The sequence below is a fragment of the Periophthalmus magnuspinnatus genome, chromosome 17 (assembly GCF_009829125.3).
Source record: "Periophthalmus magnuspinnatus isolate fPerMag1 chromosome 17, fPerMag1.2.pri, whole genome shotgun sequence".
Taxonomy (NCBI): Eukaryota; Metazoa; Chordata; class Actinopteri; order Gobiiformes; family Gobiidae; genus Periophthalmus; species Periophthalmus magnuspinnatus.
In genome coordinates, this window is record NC_047142.1 from 21,086,585 (window position 1) to 21,112,945 (window position 26,361).

Here is a 26,361-nt window from a genome sequence, read left to right on the forward strand (position 1 = left end):
ATGTTTTCCTCGGAGGACCTCGGCAACAGCACGGAGCAGATGTGGATAAATGCAACCCCAGCAAACTTTTCCCAAGAGAGAAGGACAGAAGACGAGAGTGAAAACCACGAGCACCCGTTCCTGACAGATGCTTGGCTCGTACCTCTGTTTTTCTCCTTAATTATGCTGGTCGGACTGGTCGGCAACTCTTTGGTGATCTATGTCATTACCAAACACAGGCAAATGAGAACTGCAACCAACTTTTACATAGGTGAGTAGAAAGCCAATGAGACTCTTTACTCTACAGGAATTGTGCGTGGAATATTAACACATCTGTCATGTTGTGCATATTCTGCCCGTGCCGGCTGTAGCGTCAAAAAGAATAGATTATCAACAGCGCTTAATTGGTGGGGTATATAAAGGCGCGTCTGTGTGAACTGTTAAATTCATAGGAGAGGAGAGGGAATACGGAATGATTCAAACATATGGATGACTTTGGAAACTACATAAGGAGCATAAAATCAAGACATGCAAGTTGATACTGTGCTTAAGCTTTCCCAAAGGAGACGTATAGGACCTAGCAGAGCAATGGAAAACATCATCATTCCCTGCGTGGTTATATGGCGTGGTTAGGAAGGTAATTAAAAGTTTTCAAATCAGATTCAGTAATTCCAGACATGCAGCTAAACAGGAGACAATATTTTTGTTAATGCCATAGTTTTCCTAACAATACCAATAACTGAAATCGCTTGTCCGTTCATTGTCACCCTCGCTATAGCCATGACCTTTTGAAAATGCACATGGCGAGTAAAAATGTGTGTGCAAACAAATACAAAATATAATAGTAGTTTTTAATCAAGAAAGTGCCACTGCCGTTTAAAGGTTCTATATTACACAAAACTGACTCTTGCGAGCGTTAAGTCATGTTATAATGTTTTTTATAAAGAGTTGTGTTTTGTTTTATTCACACATGTTTGAGTAATCCTGCGTTATGACTGTCTACATGTCCATATCTCCAAATACCCTGGTCCTTTTACCTTTAGTTCAGTAGAGGTTGTCAATTCCAGGGCTGAAATTATCCAAATAATTCAAGTGAAGGTGTGCGGAGTTTAAAAATACTTCCTGTATAACCACAACCACAAAATAGCATAATATGGACTCCAAGGTCACCTGTCTTTGTCCACATGGCAAGGGCTGCACTGCCTCTTCTGCCTCTTTTATGTTTAGTATTTCCTACCTCACAATATCTCTACGCTTCAGTTTGCATAGCTGCCACTTTTAAAATGAATAACCTGAAATAATACGCTATCGTTTTTGACAATTTATGGGATTAATTTTTGCATATAATGACACGGAATAAAGCAAAATCAAAGCATTTTTTTTTTAGGTTTAGTGAGTGTTTTTAGTTATCATCTTGTCTTTTTAGTGTAGGCGCTGTTTAATTTACTGACATAACTGTTATATGGAGCAACACACGCGATCAAGATGACAGCTGGGCCGAATGAGACTAACATAATAATAAGAAAGCATATGGATACTTGTATTAAATTATTCAACAGGTGCATGCAATATGAAAAGCATAGCAAGTAGCATGGGATTACCTTAGAACCCTTTTACAACCCGCTTAGAACCCGCTACACTTTGATGTCTTTCTATTGAGGTTACAGAAAATAGGAGGCAAATCTGCACTGTCGCCTCTGCTTTGAACCGTGTAGTTTCTATATAGAATAGGCTGGAAGAGGAGAACTACAGAAATAAGCGTTTGATGTGGTGTTGACAGAGGACTCTGCCTGTCCTCCTCATGTCACCTCATGTTGACTTGGTGTTTGTTTGCAGAGATGGTAATTGTCAGCTACTACGTTGACTTGAGTACAGCTGTTTCGAACATCAGGTTTATTTACTCCAGTCATATTTGCATGTTGGTGACTCTTCCCAATATGAGTAAACTGTCAAGTGAAGTATGTTGCTTGATAAATGATAAAACATCCTGTGCATTGTGTATTGTCTGCATGTTTATGGGTGGGAGAGAGGGGTTGAGAGTGGAGACAGAAGGTGTATAAATAGGGCTTCTGGGTAATTAGAGGTGTGGCTAAGGTGAGCTGTGATTCGCTGGAGAGGAGCAAGAGGAGATTAAGGCGTGGTCCTGCTCCTGAATCTCAATTAATCACATTAACTAAATTTTTTGGCTACTTGGTGGTGATATAGATGAAATGAAATGTGTTTTAGTTGCAGTAAATGTTCCATAAGTAGTGAATACTTGCTGGGATAGGATCCATATGTGTGTAACCATACAGTGATGCCCTTATTGAAAATTGATTTGAATATGTTTAACTCACAACATTTAGCCCTCACATAGTCGATGTTTTAACAGTAGAAACAAAGTTTGAACAAAAATACATTTCCATGGTGGCTGCAGTATTTGAAAACCTGCTGTGTCAAAAGCTCATTATGAAAGCTCCATTATTCCTGATTTTCCGATTCATTTCTGCAGATTGACACTCTTTGTTAAGGCCTCCAGAGTGAGCAATGAGATCCAGTCATGGACCCATCAGAAAGACATTGTACTTTTTGAATAAATACACCCCCCTGTGTTATTTCTCTGACAAAATCCAACCATGAGCCAGGTTAATGCAAGCTGCAGTCCAAATGCACCAGAGAGTAAAAGACCAAGTGAGAAAGTAACAAGTACATCGAGTACCATTTTAAGGAAACATTTGAATTTTCAAGTAGTCTCTTTGCAAGACTTTGGATTTCAACAAAACTGGATCAAACAGGTGTAAAAAGCACTTCCTGTATTAAACTAGAACTAAACCAACATCAAACTAGAGCTAAACCAGGATTAAATGAGGAACAAACCAGACATCAACCAAGATTAACCAGGACCGTTTTAGGATTAAACCAGGGGAACTAAACCAGAACTGAACCAGGATAAAACAAGAACTAAATCAAAGCTAAGACAAGATTTAACCAAGACTACCCCAGGACTAAACCAGGACTAAACCAGGACTAAACCAGGACTAAACCAGGACTAATCTAGGACTAAACCAGGACTAAACCAGGACTAAACTAGGACTAAACCAGGACTAAACTAGGACTAAACTAGGACTAAACCAGGACTAAACCAGGACTAAACCAGGACTTAAGTAAAGGGACTAAACAAGAACTGAACCAGAATAGAACAAGGACTATATTAAGACTAAACCAAGCCTTAACCAGGATTAAACCATGAGTAAATCGGAGGAATTAAACCAGAACTGAACCAGGATCAAACAAGGATAAAATCAAAACTAAGACAAGATTTAACCAGGACCAGACCAAGACTAAACGAGGACTAAACCAGAGGGACTAAACTAGAACTGAAACAGAACAGAACAAGGACTATATTCAGACTAAACCAAGACTTAACCAGGACAAAACCAGGATCAAACAAGGACTAAATCAAAACTAAACCAAAACTTAAGTAGGAGCAAACCAGGTCTAAACCAGGACTGAACCAGGACTAAAGCAGAGGGATTAAACTAGAACTGAACCCAGATTTAAATCAAGTCTAAAACAAGATTTAACCAGGATTAAACCATGACAAAACCAGGGGAAGTGAACCAGGATTAAACCAGACCTAAATCAGGGGACTGGGAGTAAAGGAACTGAACCACAAGGATTTCCAAAGGCCCTGACACCTCTTGATATGGCTCTTATGTAATGTGTGTCATGGGATTTGACAAGGCATCGGTTATGAAATTGTAACATGATGGAAATATTAGATTCTCCATTAAGGTTTTAGAGCCACCAGAGAGCTGCTAATAAAATATATTTGTGTGTGTTTATTTTGCACATAACCGCTTCTTCTGTCAATATAAACTGTTTTACGTTCACCTTTGGATTACGGGGAGACTACTGGCAATTTAAGATTACATTATGACCTCCAAGACGGATTAGCCTGTGCACTTTCCACCCCATAAGCTATGTCTTATCTGATAAAAAGGTTTATCTACAGCTTTACTTTAAAAATACTAGAAATGCATGCCAATCTTGTAGTTTATGCATATTTTAATCCTTGCTGTGAGGCTATAACAAAACAAATTGATTCAGAATTCAGCCTCACAATATGATTAATACAGAATTATTCAACCAGTGATAATTTGTATGTATTTTATGATTTTTACATGGGAAATAGCCTCGAGCAGAATTGCGTACTTTTAGCATTCAGGTACTGTACATCATTGACAGTATTTCTAGCCCCATTAAAAGGTGTGCCTAGGTGGTGTGGACAGTTGGAAGGATTACATGTCAGGAGTGGTTTTGTTGTGTTTAGTCCAATGAGCTGGTCTTTATCAGTATTCAGCTCACACTCTTCAAATGGAGGTGATTGATTTCTGTTGCTCAATTCAATTACAGAATGTCTGAAAGATCTGTGACACCAGCTGCCACTTCTGAAAATGTAAGAGAGATGGTTAGCGAAATGGGTGATATTGGCACAAATGTTCTAAAACTTTTATGGATAATCACAATGACAGTATGTTTAGACAATATAAGGTGATGCAACGGAAATATGCCAAAAAAAAAAAAAAAAAAAAAAATGCATTTAAAGTTGAGCCACTACAAACAAGATGGTGGACTGGGAGTGTCTGGAGAACATTAAAGGGGAGGAGGAACAGTGTTATTGTGATTTTAATGTCTTTCTTATTCTCTAAAGCACTTTGAATGACTTTGTGTGTGAATTGTACTACACAAATAAACTTGCCTTGCCTTGCCTTGATATTGTTGCCTGGTAAATCCAAAATGATGGCTCTTTGTATTTTTGAACAGACGGAGATCAGCCCGGTCACCACTCCCTTCTGTTGGGTCCGGTTCAAATGGCCATGTAATTAGTTTTTTTTGTCTTGTTTTGTTTTCATTAACATGTGTGAAACTCATTTTTCACACATGACTTTGAGCAAAAATTTCTTCCACCTCAAATTAACACAATCAGTGCTTCTATAATGTTTTCTACAATGTTTTTTCAGTTCTCTGTGATATTTTTTCCTTTATTTCCTATATTTGTTCTGACACAGATGGACCACGCACATCCCTGATTGGCTTTCAATCCACCTTTCAATCATGACCATCTGAACATGGGGAGATTCACCAGTAACCAGACTCACATCTTTGTAAAGTGTTGGTGAAGTGTGAACTTTGGAACCGAGACAAGTCTTATTGGTGTGACAGCCAAAAACACTTCAGACGCCACCCCTGCAGCCAGGTGTTACCACTGGGCTTAATCAGAGCAGATGGACGCCATGTCACCAGCAGCACACACGGTTTTAGACTGAAACGGTTCACTAAAAGTCTCTGTGAATGCTGCAGAGAAAGTCTTCTTTTATGGCTCCATTTAAATGTCATTTAGAGTTGGATTGAACAGATGCAGAGAAAAATAATGAGAAAACCTAACACCTGTGCGTCTGTTCATTCTCATCCTTGCGAGTTTAGACCGTGGGATGGGCATTTTAATATTTTAGCTTGAGAAGATTTTTTTCATGTGTTACTTTTACTTTTACTTGAGTATTTTTTGCCCTGGTATCTGTACTTTAACAGATAACAAAACTGAGTACTTCTTCCACCATCTTTCCTCATCGTGATATAGCCTTAAGAATAACTGATCCAAACTGAGTAACTATGGGTATAAAAATGTGTCCATGTTTTTTGTTTTTTTTCATTTTGTGGTTGTTCCTATATTGTCTCAAAAAGTACTTTCAAATGTAGTTTCCACTGTACCTTCCTTAAAAGCAACAACACTTTTTGTTGACTTTTTTCCAAATCACTGAAATATGGGGTAGACAAAATGACAATGAAAATAATATGATAATTTGGGATAATATATATAGTGTAAGTCACAATGGTATAGTCATCACAATTCATGTATACACTAAAGATGGTTTGGTCCTCTGGTTTAGTCCTGGGTTTAGTCCCAATTAGACATATTTTTGAAAGCCTAAGAAGTTATATTGTCTTATAAATCAACAGTACCATCTTCTGAGAGTTGATACTGATTAATTAAAAGTGGACCAATAAGAGCAAAATGGGTGGAAGGAAAGACAGAATCCATTTGTATGTTCATATAGAGCTGGATTAAATCAAAAAGGGTCAATTCACAATTTAATTATCTCAACAGACCGAAATTAGCCACAGACTTAGATCATAATTTGGCTTCTTATTGTTGTATTACTCACTTCTATTTCAACACAGCACCGCAAGTGAAACATGTCATTTCCCTTCACATGTTTTCCCAGAATCCCTTGCATATGGCCTTTCATTCTTTGAAAGGCGAACTGTTTTAATATACCCAGTTGTAACAGGTTCGGAGCTCACCATCTGCGCCATCCTGCAAAATAATGCCCCAGGAAGCATAATGGGATTACATTCTGCTACAAAACAAACACAAAGATTAAATATTTGTCGTGACTGGGACACTGGGAAGGGACAATCCTATCATGCTCCATTCAATTATGATGACCTTTTAGATGGAATAGTGGAATTATCACTTTTCCAATCTCCACATGTGTAACTCTTTGATATCTTCGTGCGTATGTGGCACCTAATCAAATAAAAAAATTGACTTTTCACTGAAACCTGATTTTGCCGGGGAACTAGGACAGACGGGGCAGCAAAATGACTTCTATCTTGGTGATTCAAGATTTTTTCAAACTGAGCTTAATTATTGATCTCACTCGGGGGTTCTGTGTGAAAATACACAGAGTGCATATATATTATTCAAGATGGGGAAATTGTAAGAACAAAGTTGGACAAAGGTAAGATAAGGATTTGGTCTAGTTTTAAAAGTTATACAGTATTGCGCTATGTAACCTTTCTGATTTAGGGGCTGTCACTTGCTTATATAAATTATAAATGTTTCATAATATGATCCACAAATGTATCTAATTTACATTTTTGTTTTTACTACTCAGAAATACCTTAAAAAACACGTGGGTGGGATCGCCTCCACACAAGTCTGACTTCTGACTTGACTTGATGGAGTTATTGTCTCATTAGACAAATGTAAAATTGAATGCCAGATTGTGGATGATTTTAAGCAAAGCCCCAACATCTCCATATAGATTATTTTATTTTTATCATTTTTAATACATTCTTTTTCCAGACCATGGTGTAGTTTGTTTTCATACGTGACAGTTTCAGACAGTTCTCAGAGTGGTCTCGTGATGTTGCTGTAACGTTCCCAGTCAGCTGATTTAAACAGGTTTTGGTGCTGTGTTCCTACCTAGGAGACAGGACAACAGCGCCATCTGCAGTCTGACTTTTTTCAGGACAGTATCCCAGGTGTGTGAGGCTAAAAAGGCCCCCTCGTCTCAGTTTAAAGTCCCTTGGACACGTTTTTGCATTTCAATTGTCTCCTTAACCCAGCAACAATGTCTGTTGTCCTCTGTCCCAGTGATGTTGTATCCATAGTAACATTACCGTACATTAAGGGTATAACAAAGAACCTATTAAAATAAGTGAATGGAAGACCAGATGAACCTCATTCGACCATCACCGTATAGAAACAAGCAAGTGGTAAACACTCCACCAGAAAAGTTACATAGTGCACCTTAATGATGAAAGGATAAATGATTGTCCATAACCTTTTGGATTTATTGGCATGAATTCAATGAGTCTATTTGTATGTATTGTATATGAATGCATGTATGTGGGTGTGTGTGTGTGTGTGTGTGTGTGTGTGTGTGTGTGTGGGTGTGGGGGTGTGTGTGTGTGTGAGTGGAGGGGTGTGTGTGTGTGTATATATATATGTATTATTTTTATTTCCTTTTTTTTTCTTTCTTCAACTGAATAGGAAGTTTAAACAAAGCATTTAATTTATGTTCAAATGGAAGATAGGGTGGGATTTAATACGTTTTCTTCTTTCCACTACCTTTCGAGCTTGTAAAGAAATAAATCTGGGAGATGTGCTTTGGATATGCCTGACGCGTGTGCTCGAAATTAAAAAAAAAGAAAAAAGAAAGGATTAGTAAAGTCCATCCATCCATCCATTTTCTTCCGCTTATCCGGGGCCGGGTCGCGGGGGCAGCAGTCTAAGCAGGGACTCCCAGACTTCCCTCACCCCGGACACGTCCTCCAGCTCCTCCGGTGGGACCCCCAAGGCGTTCCCAGGCCAGCCGAGAGACATAGTCCCTCCAGCGTGTCCTGGGTCTTCCCCGGGGCCTCCTCCCGGTGGGACATGCCCAGAACACCTCCCTAGGGAGGCGTCCAGGAGGCATCCTGAGCAGATGCCCGAGCCACCTCAGCTGGTTCCTCTCAACGTGTAGGAGCAGCGGCTCTACTCCGAGCTCCTCCCGTGTGACCGAGCTCCTCACCCTATCCCTAAGGGTGCGCCCGGCCACTCTGCGGAGGAAGCCCATTTCAGCCGCTTGTATCCGCGATCTTGTCCTTTCGGTCATTACCCAAAGCTCATGACCATAGGTGAGGGTAGGAACGTAGATTGACCGGTAAATCAAGAGCTTCGCCTTCCGGCTCAGCTCCTTCTTTACCACAACGGACCGATACAGCGACCGCATCACTGCAGACGCTGCACCGATCCGCCTGTCAATCTCACGCTCCATCCTTCCCTCACTCGTGAACAAGACCCCGAGATACTTGAACTCCTCCACTTGGGGCAGAGACTCACCACCCACCCGGAGGGAGCAAACCACCTTTTTCCGGTCGAGAACCATGGCCTCGGATTTGGAGGAGCTGATTCTCATCCCAGCCGCTTCACACTTGGCTGCAAACCGCCCCAGTGCCTGCTGCAGGTCCTGGCTCGAAGAAGCCATCAGGACAACATCATCTGCAAACAGCAGAGATGAAATCCTGTGGTTCCCAAACCAGGCCCCCTCCGGCCCCTGACTGCGCCTAGAAATTCTGTCCATAAATATAATGAACAGAACCGGTGACAAAGGGCAGCCCTGGCGGAGTCCAACATGCACTGCGAACAGGTCTGACTTACTGCCGGCAATGCGAACACAGCTCCTGCTCCGGTCATACAGGGACCGGACAGCCCTTAGCAAAGAGCCCCGGACCCCATACTCCCAGAGCACCCCCCAAAGGACACCACGAGGGACACGGTCGAATGCCTTCTCCAGATCCACAAAACACATGTGGACTGGTTGGGCATACTCCCATGAACCCTCGAGGACCCGATGGAGAGTATAGAGCTGGTCCAGTGTTCCACGACCAGGACGAAAACCACACTGCTCCTCCTGAGCATTAGTAAAGTCATGGGACTGTATATGGAGGTGTATTAACAATATGTCAAACGTAGAGTGTAGTGGCTTTTAGTTGTTATTCATACACACACATTAAATATACACAACCTCAAGGCTGTTGTGCCAAAGAGCCTGAAAAATGCATAATGGTGCAATTGATTTAACACGTATAAATGTTACAGGTTCACAAACACTGAACAACACTCAGCGCATTTTAATATGGACCACATTTTTATCACTTTATCCATAAATGAGTGGTTGATTTATGCTTTCCATAATCAATCATATGTTTTGTTGTTCTCTAAAATGAATTCAGAAATTGATTGATGCCGGCCGCTTTAGAATAATGGTGTATTGTTATTCAGGCCACACAATGGACATGAAATTGAAATAAATGAGAGAGGATTTGCATATAATTGCCTCAGAATATTGACAGCAGAACACTATTATATTTGATTGTTTTTGTTTTTCCAGCTGTCAGGGAGTACAAAGTGTATGTACAGTATACATATGTTTTTTGTTTATGAATTGCCACATTTCACAGTAAAGTTTCTATGCAGACAATAACCTATATACCATGTTTCCTCATTGTGGCATGGACTTAAGAATAACTGTTTCAGACATGTTTATTTTTTCATTTATGGGTGACAGTAGCTGAGTTGGTGGAGTGGTTGTCTATTTCCACAGATGAATGCTGTCATTGTGTCCTTGGGCAAGACACTTAACTCACTTCAACCCCAGTGTCTGTGTACACTAGAGCATGAATGTGTGTGTATTAATAGGTGGATTGTTTGGGGGTGGAAAAGCGCTATATAAGCATGTGACCATTTACCATTTAGCTGTTATTTTTTTCCTATATCGTCTCGAAACGCTACTTTCAGATGTAATTTCCACTGAACGTCTTCCCTTCCTTTACCCCCTCAATCTCTCTGTAATAACCAACACTTTTGCTTGAGTTTCTATCGTGAACGCTTCCATTATCTTACAAATGACCTTTCTGTTTGTTAAGAATCTTCATTTACTATAGTACTATTGGACAATCTTGCCTTACATATATTATACTCTTATAGGCTCTTTCCATGCCCACTGCACCAAATAGACCAAGTCATTTGCGGTTCATTTCATATGCCGCTTGTTCCTCCAAATGTTTCTCTTATCTCTGTGAAGACTAGCCTACAGTTTGATGATAATGAACTGCTATAAGAGGCTTCTTCAGTTCCGACCCTCTTGCACTGATGTATTGCGTTTTGTGTCCACAGCTAACCTTGCTGCCACAGACATCATATTCTTGGTCTGCTGCGTCCCGTTCACCGCCACGCTTTACCCTCTGCCCGGGTGGATCTTCGGCAACTTCATGTGCAAATTTGTAGCATTTCTTCAGCAGGTAAAGTCACGTGATTATATATATCATCACATCTAAAACTGTTGTTGTGGTGTTGTGTTAAAGTATGTAGATTTTTAAGTTTCCAGATGTCAGTGTATATGGTTTTTTTTTGTATTTGTTTGTTAGCTCAGTTGGTAAAGTGCACTTCCTCTGATTGGAAGGTTGGTGGTTTGAATCCCGCTGTCAGCATAAATTGGTAGCACGGTTAGGTCCTGACACAGGCTCCCATAGATGAAGGCCCCAAGTGCAAGGAGTGGTTCCTTGATGTAAAGCACTTTGAAGATGGAAAAGCTCTATATAAACATGTGACCAGTTACAATGGTTTCTCAGTCCTCAGTGTTAATTTTTTTCTTTCTTTTTTGTTCACAAGTCGCCATGTTTGTTTTTGATTCGAGGTAAAAGCCAAAAGTAAAGTAAAATCTGTCAACTGGACAAAAAGTTGTAGGAGTGAAGACGTTTCGCTGCTCACTCTTCATATAGAACCTTTTCTTCTTTACTCCTACAACTTTTTGTCCAGTTGACAGATTTTACATTTGGCTTTTACTATGGATCAGACCTGGATGACTGAGGGATTACACAGACATTTTCTGATTCAACCACTTCCACATAAATTCAGACTCTTACTCCTCTGTAAAATAAAAGTCTTGGGTAGGGAGGCATTATATACTATTACCAAGAACAACCTCCATGTCTTCCATTGTTAACATTTCTATGTAGTTAGTTCTATCCAAGACCTGCGTCATCTCATCTCAGAGGCTTTATGTAATGTGCTCCTCTGAGTATGAACGGGCCAGTGTGTGTCACAGCTGACCTTCTTAGTGAACCCCAACTCAGACCTATTCAATCTTGTGTGAAAGAAAACCTGAATGGAAGATACTACTATAGTGTGTTCAGTGCTCATGAAGGTGTGGGGACAGTATTTGCTAGTAAGAAAGTGTAAAGAAAAGCAATATTTTCTCAGCAGCTGACCAATGTTTGAACCACAATCAACAAGAACACATGACATAAACAGAATCCTTGTTAGCTTTAAAGGTCCTATGTTATGTAAAATTGACTTGAGAGCTTTGAGCCATGTTAGAAAGTTGTTACCTCTTCAGAAACAAACAACTTTTAACTTTTGTTCAGTAGTGATTGGTAATTAAAGGCTGAAATTATCCAAATGTTTCTAGTGAAGGTGTATGGTGTATTGCAACATGATGACACAAGGTAGACCTTCCCTCCTGTGCATATAAAGCCCAAATACATCTCATTTTCACCTCTTACTTCCTCTCAAAACAATCTAAAAAGTTGTAATTTGCTCCCATTATGAACAAATAGAACATATTCAGCTGTTCATCCCTCTCTCCTGCTCCCCAGTCTTTCTCTCTCAACCACTTTTCATCTACTTGTCTCATTGTAATCAGCAAGCTTTCTCTAAATTATCTTTAAAAGTACAATTCCAGATCTAAAGGCTATTCATTATAATCATCCTCATAATAATGCAATCAGACAGTCTCAGAGAAATTCAATATAGAAACTCATTTTAAAAAACCCACAATACTCGCCTCTTTCAAAATTAGCTCATACAAAGTTGTCCATGTTGTTTAATGTTTCAATCCCTTTTGTTCTTTGCTTCTGCTGTTTTACCTCCAGCTGTGCTCAAAACAACACCTCAGGCTGATGTGGCTGGGAAACACTGACAATAAAGTGCAAGACAACAAATGGATCTTACAGAAAGTTATTGGAGTTATGTATTAACTCCTGTCTGCTTTTTAAAAACAAATTGTTATGAAATCAAATTATCAAATCACAAAGTATTTATTTGCTATTTTTATACCTCTGAAAACATGTCCATGTAATCCATATGTGATTCTTGTATTAGTTTAGCAGCTCATCCCTCAAGTGTTAAAGGTACTCTAAGGAACTTTTCTGGTGGAGGGTTCACCACTAGGGTCTGCTAGTCTCTATGAAGAAGTTATTGTCTTTTCTACAGTATGGCATTAAATGGATCCATCTTACATTTATTAATTTAGAGGTGCTTTTTATTTCTGCAAAAGTATCTTGAAAAGCATGCATTCTTACAGCAAGCAGGGTCGCCTCTCCACAGATCTGACCTGTAATTAGCCTGCTTATGCCACCTGCCTGTCTACAAATGTGGAAACAAGTAGATGACATACCCTCTACCACAAAAGTTACATCGTGCACATTTAATGTGTTTTGTTTAACATGTGTGTTGTGAAGTTAATATTGATTTGAAAGCAAAGACAAAAAAAACGTGATTTGATTATTTTCTTCCAAAATTGTGCAGCCATAATTTCAAAGCACTGCGTTTAATGAATAAAATTTAAAAAAAAAATTAATTAATTGAAAAATTGATTAAAGTATCCAGTCATTTTGTTTTCTTTTATATTCCACTCCACTTCCTCTCTGTGGATCTGAACTGGATTTAGAGAGATATTGAACAAATGGACAAAGATGAAATATTTCACAAACATGAAACTAATCAGACGGCAGCAGGCAGCGCTTCTGACGCCAGTTTGAAAAATGCATCACACACAAAAAAACAGGAACAATGGAACAAAATGGCAAAAGTCCATGCTTGATTTCACAGGCTTTTGATAATACCAAAGCCAGAATGATGGATACTATGGTCCAACGCTGAGAGGTAACGAGGCCAAGGCAACGTGACCAAATATCTAAACCTTCTACAAAAATCTATTTCACCGACCAATAATATTTATCAAAAGACGACAGGCCTCGCAAAGTAACTCTTACATAAGGGAGAAAGTATATGTACAGGTTTATAGAAATAGCAGGGAAGATATGATATATCATCACAAATCAATCCTTGTTACCATGGCAATGACAAAACTGTGTGGACCAGAACATTCATTATTATTTTCAAACTGCAACATCCCACTTTGCATTCAACAAGTGGAGCTACACTGTAAAACGTTTGCTGTAGGTATTACAGTAAGTTACAGGCAGTGTAGTGATACTTTAGTGATACTGCAGTTACAGTACATTGAATGATACTGTACAATACTGTATTTTTACAGTACCATATATCTTAGTGTAATATTACAATAGTTTACTGCACCAATAAATTATTCAGAATCCTTTGCAAAAGCAACTTATAGTAGTAGTACTGTGAAAACACTTCCTTCACATCCTTTACAGAATATTGCAAGACAGAGTTTCACATTTGATGTAAGACATTTGTAGATATGGATAAATATTACAGCAGAACAGCATAAAACATCACAATCTCAAGAATAACTTGCATAGGCATTTTAATGATGTTATACTTTGAGGCTCTGCTGGCCTGCATTAAAGTCATCTGTGTGAATAAGGGCGATTTACTGAGGCTACACCAGCAGGAGGAATGGCACTTCAGACATTTATCTTTAAAACACATATTACTGCATCTCACTGTGTGACTCAAATATCCTCAAGCCAATGTTATTTATAGTTATGACGCACTAGTGAGGGATGGATGGCACAGCCTTTCGAACACAATACAGAAGCACCAAGACCTTTAAATAAAATATATACAAACTTTCAATGGCTCCCACAGAGATTTTCAGTCTCAGTAAACTGTGCTTTTCATTTTTTTATTTCCTTTACCTGTTCCAAGCACATTGCACCACCAGGTGAAGATGGATTACCTGTAAGTGAAGGTAGACTATAAAATAAGTTTAATATACTGTGGAACATTCCAGGTAAAGCAATTACATCTCCATGGAGACTGGTCTGACAGATCTCAACCACCACATGGAAAGTTACATATTACACCTTTTATTTAAAGAATATACAGCAGACAGTACAGACATAGACATATAAGCAGCCAGTTCATGGGGTTAAAATGTCCACTCCCTGCTGTCTGCATATAATTATAAATACGGATATGACCACTTCACTCCTGCAGTGGCTTCTTTCCACTGGCTGCTTGTTATTTTTAGAAATTACATTGCTTATTTTTAAACACATTTATGGACTTGGACCACCCTTTATCAAAAATGCTATCTTTACACACCCCAGTCGGAGCCTTTAGGTCTCTGAGGACTCTGCCCATGGTCCAGACTTAAGAGCAGAGGAGACAGAGCTTTTTTTAGAGCAAACCCCAAACTGTGTAATTCTCTGACCATTAGAACAACCACTTCTGTAGAGAACTTCAAATCTTTATTCAAAACATATTTTGCAGTGCTCATTGCAGTGAATGATTAGGCTTGGTATGCAGCAAAAGTAAGTGAGGAATGACTTTGGACCACTGCAAACAGTTTAAAACGAGCTACTTCTGTTTTCCACATTTTTAACAATCAGGTACAGCACATTTAATCGTGTTTTCAGGGTTAAGAGCTGTTTTGAAATCTCAGAAACACTAGCTAATGCAACCAAGGTTTTAAACATGGCAAACTTAAAACCTTGGTTAAAAGACGAAAATGAATGAATGCTTGTCTACATTTCTATCTTTCAGACGAAACCACTTACATGCAGTTTGCCCTTTGGTATAAAACTGTACCTTTCCTATAATTAACACAGGAGATGGGGGTTTGAGTGGCAGTTAATAAAAATACACTTACAGCTGAGGCAGAAATGATGGGCTGAACACGACCAATTTGAGCTTCAAGAAGTAACGCATCACTCAGACGGGGGGCATGGGGGGTTAAAAGGATTTTAATTGTGAATACTAAGATAGATACAGACTCATTTAGGTCCAACTAATGGCTTTAATGAGAAGAAGTCAGCACATTCCAAGTAGTCTGAACATTATTGCACGCACTGGTAAGTCATTGCAGTTTAATTGTTGTAATTAGAGAAAGCAGAGAGCGTTATCTTTCACAAAATGGCCGTGGTTTTGAAGAGGAGGGGAGACTGGAGTGTTAAATAATGAACCGTAATCACTTAAAGGACCACCCAGGGAACTAGTGTATGTCTCCCTAATGTGGCCTATTATTCATTTGAGCAACAGGGAACATAAACAAACTTGCAAAAAAAAGTCATTGGGCTCAAGGCAGATTGTAACCAACCTCCAAAGCACTAATGAACTCATTGAGAATCTTATCAAAGTCATTTTGTATGCTTGTCTTTTGAGTGTTGTGTTCTTCATTGTCCTCCTTTATTGCATTTTTAGCATCTTAAAAAGTCAGATTTCAATATGCTGCGTTACAATATGGGACTAAATTTGCCTTGTTATGAGAATATATGACTGTTGCCATAGCGATTAACATCTCAAAACTAAATATTATATGATTTGAATGGTCAACCGTCCTCAAAATGGCACCATATAACAGGAAGTTGAATCCATAGGCTACTGAATGTATCAATTAGAAGCTCTACAATACTTTTTTTTTCTTTGCTACTTTAAATTTTTTACTCCATCAACATCAGTTCCATTTGTATTTTCTGTTATTTGCTTATTCTTTACCTGTCAGTGCTTTCATGCCTACACATATGAATAACTTTGCATGTTAAAACCTTCCAGTAACTTTATTCCGCTGTTGTCTCATTTAAACTTCAAAAACATAATCCTCTACTTTGTTCTCCAGTTTGACTTGTTTTCTTGCCTCTGTCTTTTTCTTATCACTTTTTATACTCAGCGGCCAGTCCTTTCATTTTTGTTTTCAGCGCAGGCCAGTACATAGTAGTCATTACCACTTTTTCCACAGATTTATGTAGCATTCTTCTTAAATGTGCAGCCGGGGAGAGAGTGTCACTTTGCTGACAACACAGACCACAGCGGAATATTTTCAGTAAATAATGGATGAGGAGCCACCACCAAAACTTCTGCACAAGTGAATCTGAACTTTTTAAATTTTCTGGGTGGCTCAAAAAGTGAAAATGCAATACTTTTCCTGCAAGTAGTGGTATTTAGAAGAAATTCCCTATCTATATATATATGGTAATGGTTGTAGTAATAGTACATTAGTATAGTAGATTAATAATACCTGTTGTATGCCCCAGCAACTTTGGATACGGAACAGCAAGCCATAAACAGCAGTCTTGGGCCAAAAAACGACTGATAAATTAGCTAACGACATGATTTTTGCATTCCTGGCATCCTAATAATTCACTGCGATGACAAGTTTCAAAGTAAAGTTTTGCCATCACGTAAAACTACCAACAAATAGCATGCAAAAAGGCTCACTTCCTGTTTTGTGGACGGTAAATGCAGAGCTGCCAGGAGCTGCTTTTGCAACATATCTGTACTGGAGCAAAAAGACATTTTCTCAGCATGGATAAAAATAAAATTAACACATGAAATCTAAATAAAATAGTAAATTCAACCCCCCGTTCCTGCTCTAGCTGTCAAAACAATAACCTCTCTTAAGTTATTTCTATATGAAGTGTGTTCTCTCCTTCTTTTCCCAGCAGCAGAACTATCGATCATCTCATACTTTCTTTCTCCACCTTTCAAAATACCATTGTCTATGTCTTAAGAGGTTTTTCTTCACTCTCTCTCTTTCTTCATGAGTCTCCTCTAGCATCTAACTGTCAAACCTATGACAATGCAACGATACTTGTCTGGAGGCAAGTGATTTAGTTAAATAGTCCATGGAGATCTTTCTGGCATAATGTGGTTTATAAGAACAGGAAAGTCTTTTGTCAAATTTTGCAGCAACAACAACTAAGTCATTTGTATTCAGTTCACATTTTAATATTGCACTAACTGTTGTTTGTCGCTGTGTAGCTTCGTGAGGCGACGCGTCAACTTGTCAAAAAAAAAAGAATGAAGCTCAAAAATTAGAGCTATTATGCTAATGACAGGAAACCTCAGGCACACCATTAGAACAAATTGATGAATCCCGCTTGGTTAATATTTATGTTATTTATAGCGATTTGTCTAAGTGCATTTTATATAATGTGTTTGTAGACATTTTCTATAGCGGCAACATCAACCTAGCACTCCCGCCTTAAGTAATGTCATTAATTAGCAATCAGTTGTGGTGGTAGAGTCGTAGAGTCGTGATGCATAAGCCTCTTTTCCATTAGCATGGTTTGCTTGGGGCCGCCTTGGAGCAGGTCCGCTTGGTGTGGCTCCCTCCAGCAGAGTTGAGTTTCCATGCTCCAGGCACGGCTCTGGGTCCAGTCTGCCACCGGAGATATCACCCGAACATAACTCATGTTTTTGTAACTATATGGCAGATTTCAGCAATTCACAGAAAGTTTAGCAATTTCAAGCTTGTGGCTAAAGCTAGAGTCAACACAAAACTACTTCAGGTTTATTGTTAGCTTTTTCTGCTTTGATTTCACTTCTCTGCACCTCTACACTGTGTTTTGACATCTCTTTATGTAATGCATTAGGTTTGGGTCATGTTAGATGCAGAGAATATCAGCTCAAGTTGCCATAAGTGGAAATATGGCGGTTTATCACAAGATCAGGCTGTAATTTAGTTCACAATAGTTTTGTTAATTGTAATGAATGCAGTTCTGATATAGACAATGAGACATTATGTGAGAGATGTGTGAGTTCCTCCCTGTGCCATTTTCAGCAGTCAGCAGTATCCCATTATCAGGTGGGCCTATGCAGCTCTATAAGGAACAACCCACGCTCTTAGCTATATGTCTCTGTATGCACTTTCCTCCATGCTGAAATCCATCTTTACTATCAATTAGGAGATAAATAATAGTGCCTCCTATTACTACAGCAACAGGACAATTTGGATTAGATATTTCTATCCTCTAAATGTTCACAAATAGACAGTAACAGTTTTGGCACATTGTTGATTGATTGAGATCAGATTGTCCCCACCAAATTCAGAATTTAGTATTGCTGAAAACTATTACTGCTCCAAATGTGTATGTTTATAATATGATCAAAAACTATCATTGTAATGTGACTAAGCGTGTGTGGGTGTGTGTGTGTGTGTTAAATATGTTCTAATTGACAAGTCACATTATCATTATACTTCCCGTTTGGGGATTTCAGTATTTCCAAAATCCATTAAAACATTGTTTGTTTGCTTTTTTAAATCTTTATTTATACAGCGAGAGCCCAAGGAGAGCACTCAGACTCTCTTTTTCATGGCACCCTGTTACAAATAAAGAATACAAAAAACAAACTAAAATAACTACCTAAGTCCATTTAAAACATTAAAAACTGGTGCAGATATGTTTATTAATGTTTTTCCCCAGATCATTAAATTGCATTTGTGGTACCAGTGTGCCCAGTTTTGTCCTTGAAATATATTCAATTTTTAGGAAGCAAAATACCCAAAAGCTTTTTTCCTCATTTCACTTGGTGCAAGTAAGATGGGAAAAAGGTGTGAAAAGGTCCTATTCAGACAGTCTATTAAGTAGTCCCTGATAAATGCCTTGTATACAGTGTTGTTCTCTTCTGACATATAGTGATGGTCAGCCTACTTTTCCATAGAGTGCACAGGGATGAGTTTAAAATTCATCACGTGTTATGGGCTGAGTGAAAGCGTGTGCGTAAAGGTTTCAGAGCAGAGGATTAAGGATTAAGAGGTCTGCATGTATATTATATCGTCAGAATCTAGTACAGAAAGAAAGTATAAGATATAAGAAACATAATCTTATATCTAATCAAATATATTCTCTTTGTAATGCAATGGGACAGGGATAACACAGGACAGACAGATGACTCACAACGGCCACCTGAAAAGCACAACCTGTCAGCACCTTTATGTGGCTCTGCTGTGAGGGTGCCCATGTGCTCACACGAATGCTGTTTTTATTACATTTATGTGGTCTAGTGATGTACAAAAAGATGGGCTGGCGAGAGCATCTCATTCTAATTATGTTTATCAGTGGATGTATTTCTGAAGCTACACTGATCTTGCCATATTATTATATACCACGCATGCTTTTATCTGTAGTGTTTCTGCTTAAATGAAAATGCGTGCTCTTCTTGTATCATGCAGAGGTGGCTTATTGTAAAGGATTGCAAAAAGTGTGAGATGTAACCATAGACTGTATAAAGAAGTGGACTGTGAAGTGAGAAGTGAGTGTGACGTCACCCATGGCATTCGGCTCCAGTCAAATAAATCAGTTACAGGGGCGAATTTTGAGCCGAGTTCCTTATTTGGTATTCTGACCACGAGTATCATAGGAGCCAAACAGCCAGTCCAGAGCGAGACACCCACCCGTACCGCTGGTTTAGCAGGAGCCGTGTGCTTAGAAACACTGTCAATCAAACCTATTGCTAACGCTAGACCTTGGGAAAAGAAGGCACCTCACTGGTCTGTTATTAATATTCAGATCTTGATGTACAAAATAGCCAAATAATAACACCAGGATCATGTAGAGTGGGTTAATACAAACATTTTAAGACCAAAATGATAGCAGCAATTACAAAGGGAGGGGCGACAGTTTTTCAATAGAAAGTGGATTGGCGCCAGAGTCGAAGGAGTCAGAAATGCACTCATGCTCACTTCCTGTTTGGGCCAAGGTGACTAACAAGTTGGCTATGTCCATTTATAGTGTTGAATATATGGACAGCACGAGGCATTCCTTGAAACAAATTTTAACTTTTTAAAATAGGTGATGAGGTGTTTTCCAGGAACGTGACCTTTGTGAACTTAAATTATTACATTTTATAACAGAGATGAAGATGAGAAAAATGATTTGAACGATGATTGGAATGGTTGGAAAGGCATGAATCATCAAATATTTCATGGCAAATATCTGAATATGACCGCAAAAGGTCAGCAATGGAACAGTTGCCATATGATTGTGCTACTCACTGGAAATAACCTTTATCCCTGAACTAAAACATATTACCAGTAGTGTGCCATTTGAATATATATACATTTCTAAGATGAGTTTTTTGGGTTTTTTTTGGTCAGAAGAACTTTATAGTTGAAAATTTGAGCAAGGTTAAAAAATACTCAAAATCTTACAAATATCTTTAAAACAACAGCAAAGAAAAGCATCGTCCTCTCATTACCATATAAATTACCTCTATAAAACAAATAAAAGGGGCAGAGGTTTGGCCATGAAAAACTTCTGAATCAAGCTGGATGCATTAGAAATATCAAATCATTTTGGATGTTTTTATTGCACAAGAAAACACTGAAAAGCATGTGTTCTTACTGTGAGTGGGCTTGCGTCTCCACAAACCTGACTTTTTTTAGGCCAGGAGAAGGCACCTGCTTGTCTCCATGGACATGTTGTTCCTTTGGCAATAATATTCCACAGTATTGAGTATGGTTTTAATTTTTCTTGTCATGGACTTGTGCAGGTACAGTTACATGGTTTTGCTTTAACAGAAGACTAACTTTAACCATTTTCCTTGCCCTACTCACATAACCTGTTTCCGTTCCTCTTCATCCATAAAGATCTGACCTTCCTATGACCTGTTCTTTCCAGGTGACAGTCCAGGCCACGTGCATCACCCTGACGGCGATGAGTGGAGACCGCTGTTACGTCACCGTTTACCCGCTCAAGTCCCTCCGCCACCGCACGCCCAAAGTCGCCATGATCGTCAGCATCTGCATCTGGATCGGTCTGTACTCAACTATTAGCAACCTACAATAACTGTAAGGCTGTTATTAATGCAACAAAAAGATCTCCCCAAATTACATTAGGTTAAGTGTGGATCAAATAATAAATGGGCAAAAGAAACTCAAATCTTGCGTAAAAAGGCACTGTACCTGTAAGTAATTAAATTTATCCCTCACTTTCCTATTCACCGCAACAAGTGTAAGAGCTTTTCACTACTGTCAGAAGCTAGAGAGTTTTGCCAACAACTAGCATGCTAACAGTAAACTTCACGTCCAATTCGGCCCTAAGAGCTGATTTTACAATATGTCTCTATGGCAACAAAACAAATAAACTTTATTACATACAAAAATCAGGTACAGGCCCTTTAATATATTTAGTTTCCCCTTTAATGTCTTTGTCTCTACTTCGGTCCAGGGTCTCTGATCTTGTCCACTCCCATCCTGATATACCAGAGGATAGAGGAGGGATACTGGTACGGCCCCCGTCAGTACTGCATGGAGCGGTTCCCCTCCAAAACCCAAGAGAGGGCGTTCATCCTGTACCAGTTTATCGCGGCGTACCTCCTCCCTGTTCTCACCATCTCCTTCTGCTACACGCTGATGGTGAAGCGCGTGGGGCAGCCGACTGTGGAGCCCGTGGACAACAACTACCAGGTAAGTTCAGTGTTGATGTGTTTGGTTTTGGAGTTAATTAAAAGTAAAATGTGTCCAGACAACTTACAGATAATTGGGAATCACATTTTGCACATAGAAGCGGGAGTAATGTGACATGTGTTCAGTTTTGGATAGTTTCTGAAAGGGCTTGTAAACACATTTTTACAACATATAATATTTTAAAAAAGTAAAAAAAAAAAAAGATGACTTAATAGGTAACATTTTTCTTGGTTTTGGTGTAAATATAACACCTCTGAATATATTTAAATGTGCACTCTGTGACTATTCTGATGAATGGTACACCACCTGCTTGGTCTCCATGGAGATGCAATTAGTTTATGTAGAATATTCCACAGTAGTGCAGTGAACTTCTCCGGCGATAATAGATAGATACATGGATACATACATAGATACATAGATAGATGGACGGATGGACAGACAGACAGAGAGATAGACAGATAGATAGATATATACATATATACATAGATACATAGATAGACAAACAGATGGGCAGACAGAGACAGACAGAGACAGATAGATAGATCGATAGATAGATAGATAGATAGACAGATACATAGATAGATACATAGATAGACAGATGGACAGACAGACAGATATATAGATAGATACGTAGACAAATGGATGGACAGACAGAGAGACAGACATACAGATAGAGAGACAGACAGAGAGATAGATACATAGATAGATGGATACATACATAGATAGACGGACAGATGGAGAGACAGAGACAGACAGAAAGACAAACAGACAGATAGATACATAGATTGATACATACATAGATTGATACATAGATAGATGGATACATAGATAGATAGATAGATAGATAGATAGATAGATACATAGATAGACGGACAGATGGACAGACAGAGACAGACAGATAGATAGATACATACATACATAGATTGATACATAGATAGACGGATAGACGGATGGACGGACGGACAGACAGACTGACAGACGGACAGAAGCACATACCTTACTGTGGTCAACAACATCTCTATGTAGAGAAGCAGGTCATGGACCCGAACCAGAAAATGACAGTGTAAAATGGTAATAAAATTTAATCTACTTCTTATAATAAAAGACATCAAAAACAACAGTATCTCTGGATCCTGTTCTTTCAAAATGTACAAAACTATACTGATCTACATATCAAGGTCTTTTGGATGAAGTTCCAGAATAATAAAACAGTTTCTTCCTTTCATAACCCACATCCATAACTGTCAGTACTGCCCCCCAGAGGTGCACCACAGCAGCAGGTCGGACACGTCGCCCTGAGCACTTTCTATTTCAAGTGAGATTCTTTGAGGTTGGAGCAAGAATTGAATAATCCCAGTTTTACCTGGAACAATCCAATGTGACCAACTCAACAAAGAATGGATTATTTTCTCTACAGTATATGCTGTTTACATTAGGCTGGGTGAATAAAACTGTAACTATTGAATGTCAAATTATTCTCACAGTGGTATGGGTAACAAGTGCTCCAGGATATGTTCTTTCTTTCAGTGATTTAGTGATTTTAATACCACCTTCACTCTACAACAATCTTAAGGAGGGGGTATTATGCAAGATCAATGTTTTGAAGCTTTCTACCATTGTAACACTGTTCTATCATCAAAAAACATGCCTGAAGTGGCTCCCTATGCTCTCACCACACAGTCTAAGAAGTTACTTTGAGAATTACAACAAGAAATATTTCAAAAAGAGCAAACTCAGAGAACCGCAGACTTCATACGTCTTTATTCTCTCTCAATATGTGTCAATCTTTCTTGTCTCCAGGTTAATCTCCTCTCAGAAAGGACCATCAGCATTCGCAGTAAAGTATCCAAGATGGTGGTCGTCATCGTCCTGCTTTTCGCCATCTGTTGGGGTCCCATTCAAATCTTCGTCCTATTCCAATCGTTCTACCCGTACTACCGCCCCAGCTACGCCACATACAAGATTAAAACCTGGGCTAACTGCATGTCGTATGCTAACTCATCGGTCAACCCCATTGTCTACGGTTTCATGGGGGCCAGTTTCCAAAAATCGTTCCGAAAAACATTCCCTTTTCTGTTCAAACACAAGGTCAGAGATAGCAGCATGGCTTCCAGGACTGCCAATGCGGAGATCAAATTTGTTGCAGCGGAAGAAGGGAACAATAACAACAATGGGGCCGAGTGAAGGCAATAAGAAATGTAGAAGATAAGCGCTCAGTATGAAGAGTCTATCAAAACCGGTTCAGTGTATGGTCCTAGGTAATGTCTGGTGGATCACAAATTATTTATGTTACTGAATGTCTAATTAGCAAGCTGATAAAGTGGAAATACAGACTAATTATACTGAATGGAGCCCAAGGGTTTGCTGCATAAAATGTCTGTAGTCGTCACTGCCAGGACTAGGCAGAGTCGGCTATAGCACCATCCATCAAACCAAATAACCAAATAACAGTGTATGTGCAGGGTACTGATACACGCTCTGGCATAAATCGGCTCACAGAACTGGAGATGCAGATTGGTGCCATTGCAAGAGCACATGACATTTTTGTGACAAGAAATAATGGAAATGGCTATTCATGATGCTTGACAAACACTGACAGTTCACATCCCTATTTTTAAGTCAAATGTACAGAGTGAAAGTTGCCTAAACTTGTGTCCTCAGTCAACGTCAGTGTATTTATATGTGTAACTTATGTCCAAAAAAACCCATACTTGCACTTCAATTATGAACCGTCACTCTTCATTCATATTTATACACTATTGTATTAATTCCCCGCTAATCTGTTCATAGTGCAAATATAGTATTTCTGGCCAACAAGAAGTACTTAGATCACTGATTAAATGTCCAGGGAGCTGACCCTATCTCTTCTAAGGTGAGTAAGGTGTCCAGGGGTTTGAAAGTGGTGAAAAATTATCATAATTTCGGTAACACTTTAAAATACGGTCCGGGACTTACGGTGGTAGTTAGTAGATACTTGACTGGTAGTTACGGTGGTACTTACAGTGGTAGTTTGTGGTAGTTACAGTGGTACTTATAGTGGTACTTACAGTGGTACTTATAGTGGTACTTACAGTGGTACTTATAGTGGTACTTACAGTGGTACTTATAGTGGTACTTACAGTGGTACTTATAGTGGTACTTACAGTGGTAGTTTGTGGTACTTACAGCGGTACTTATAGTGGTACTTATAGTGGTACCAGAAGTGATACTTAGACTAATAACTACTGGTACTAGTACTGGTACTTACTGCTAAATCATATGAAGTGAATGGTATTAAAGAATATGGTGTTATTAGGCATATGAATCTTTGATTTCATTATACGTTCATAGAAAATACACAAGACAAAACACTGTGAAAACACAAACACTTTATTATGACAAATTTCACATTAATACGACAATCAGATTTAAAAGAAATTTCCAATAATGACAATAACAAATAAATGACACGTTTTAAATGAACATGACAGTGATACATACTGTAAAATATCAATACTTTAACTGCTATTTTAAAGCGAGACATTATGGTACTTGCACTATTAATTACTGGTACTTACTGTAGTTTATACTGGTAATTACTAGTACTTTCCGTGGTACTTACTGCTGTATGTACTGGTAATTACCATAATAGTTACTATGGTAATTACCAGTACATACAGCAGTAAGTACCACGGAAAGTACTAGTAATTACCAGTATAAACTACAGTAAGTACCAGTAATTAATAGTGCAAGTACCATAATGTCTCGCTTTAAAATAGCAGTTAAAGTATTGATATTTTACAGTATGTATCACTGTCATGTTCATTTAAAACGTGTCATTTATTTGTTATTGTCATTATTGGAAATTTCTTTTAAATCTGATTGTCGTATTAATGTGAAATTTGTCATAATAAAGTGTTTGTGTTTTCACAGTGTTTTGTCTTGTGTATTTTCTATGAACGTATAATGAAATCAAAGATTCATATGCCTAATAACACCATATTCTTTAATACCATTCACTTCATATGATTTAGCAGTAAGTACCAGTACTAGTACCAGTAGTTATTAGTCTAAGTATCACTTCTGGTACCACTATAAGTACCACTGTAAGTACCACTGTAAGTACCACTATAAGTACCGCTGTAAGTACCTCAAACTACCACTGTAAGTACCACTGTAAGTACCACTGTAAGTACCACTGTAAGTACCACTATAGGTACCACTGTAAGTACCACAAACTACCACTGTAAGTACCACCGTAACTACCAGTCAAGTATCTACTAACTACCACCGTAAGTACTGGTAAGTCCCGGACCGTATTTTAAAGTGTTACCATAATTTCCATAGAAATTAACCATTAAAACAAATATTATAGATGAATATATTATAAATAAAAAATGTAAATATATTTTTAATGGTGAAACAAATTTGGCCACATGTAAATGGGAATTCAAATAGTTGGGTATTAAAATTTAAGTATAGTAAACAGATGAATTCAGATATTGTGGTTCAGGGTTAAAGTCTATAGTTAAAAGACTGATCTTGTTTTCAGTATTAATGGTTAATGCATGCATAGCCTAGAGGAGAGCATGGTCAACATGTTACATCTGGCTTTTATTAATTAGTGTCTATCACACAATTAAGGAGTGTGATTGATGCTAGGAACTTGAACAAGCTACGGGGGTCATCT

The 26,361-nt window shown here is 38.6% G+C and overlaps 1 protein-coding gene across 1 annotated transcript; it reads left to right on the plus strand.

The window, feature by feature from the left end:
- On the plus strand, positions 1 to 23,876 carry kiss1ra (KISS1 receptor a). The gene is made up of 5 exons (XM_033982498.2): positions 1 to 250; positions 10,469 to 10,593; positions 20,905 to 21,040; positions 21,454 to 21,692; positions 23,493 to 23,876. The coding sequence occupies exons 1-5, from the start codon at positions 1 to 3 to the stop codon at positions 23,874 to 23,876; spliced, it is 1,134 nt and encodes a 377-aa protein (XP_033838389.1).
- Positions 23,877 to 26,361: the final 2,485 nt, after the last annotated feature.

Coding starts and splice junctions, on each gene's coding strand:
- kiss1ra (XM_033982498.2), top strand. CDS start 1: ATGTTTTCCTCGGAGGACCTCGGCAACAGCACGGAGCAGATGTGGATA. Junction 10,594..20,904: donor TTGTAGCATTTCTTCAGCAG/GTAAAGTCACGT, acceptor TGTTCTTTCCAG/GTGACAGTCCAGGCCACGTG. Junction 21,693..23,492: donor CCGTGGACAACAACTACCAG/GTAAGTTCAGTG, acceptor TCTTGTCTCCAG/GTTAATCTCCTCTCAGAAAG.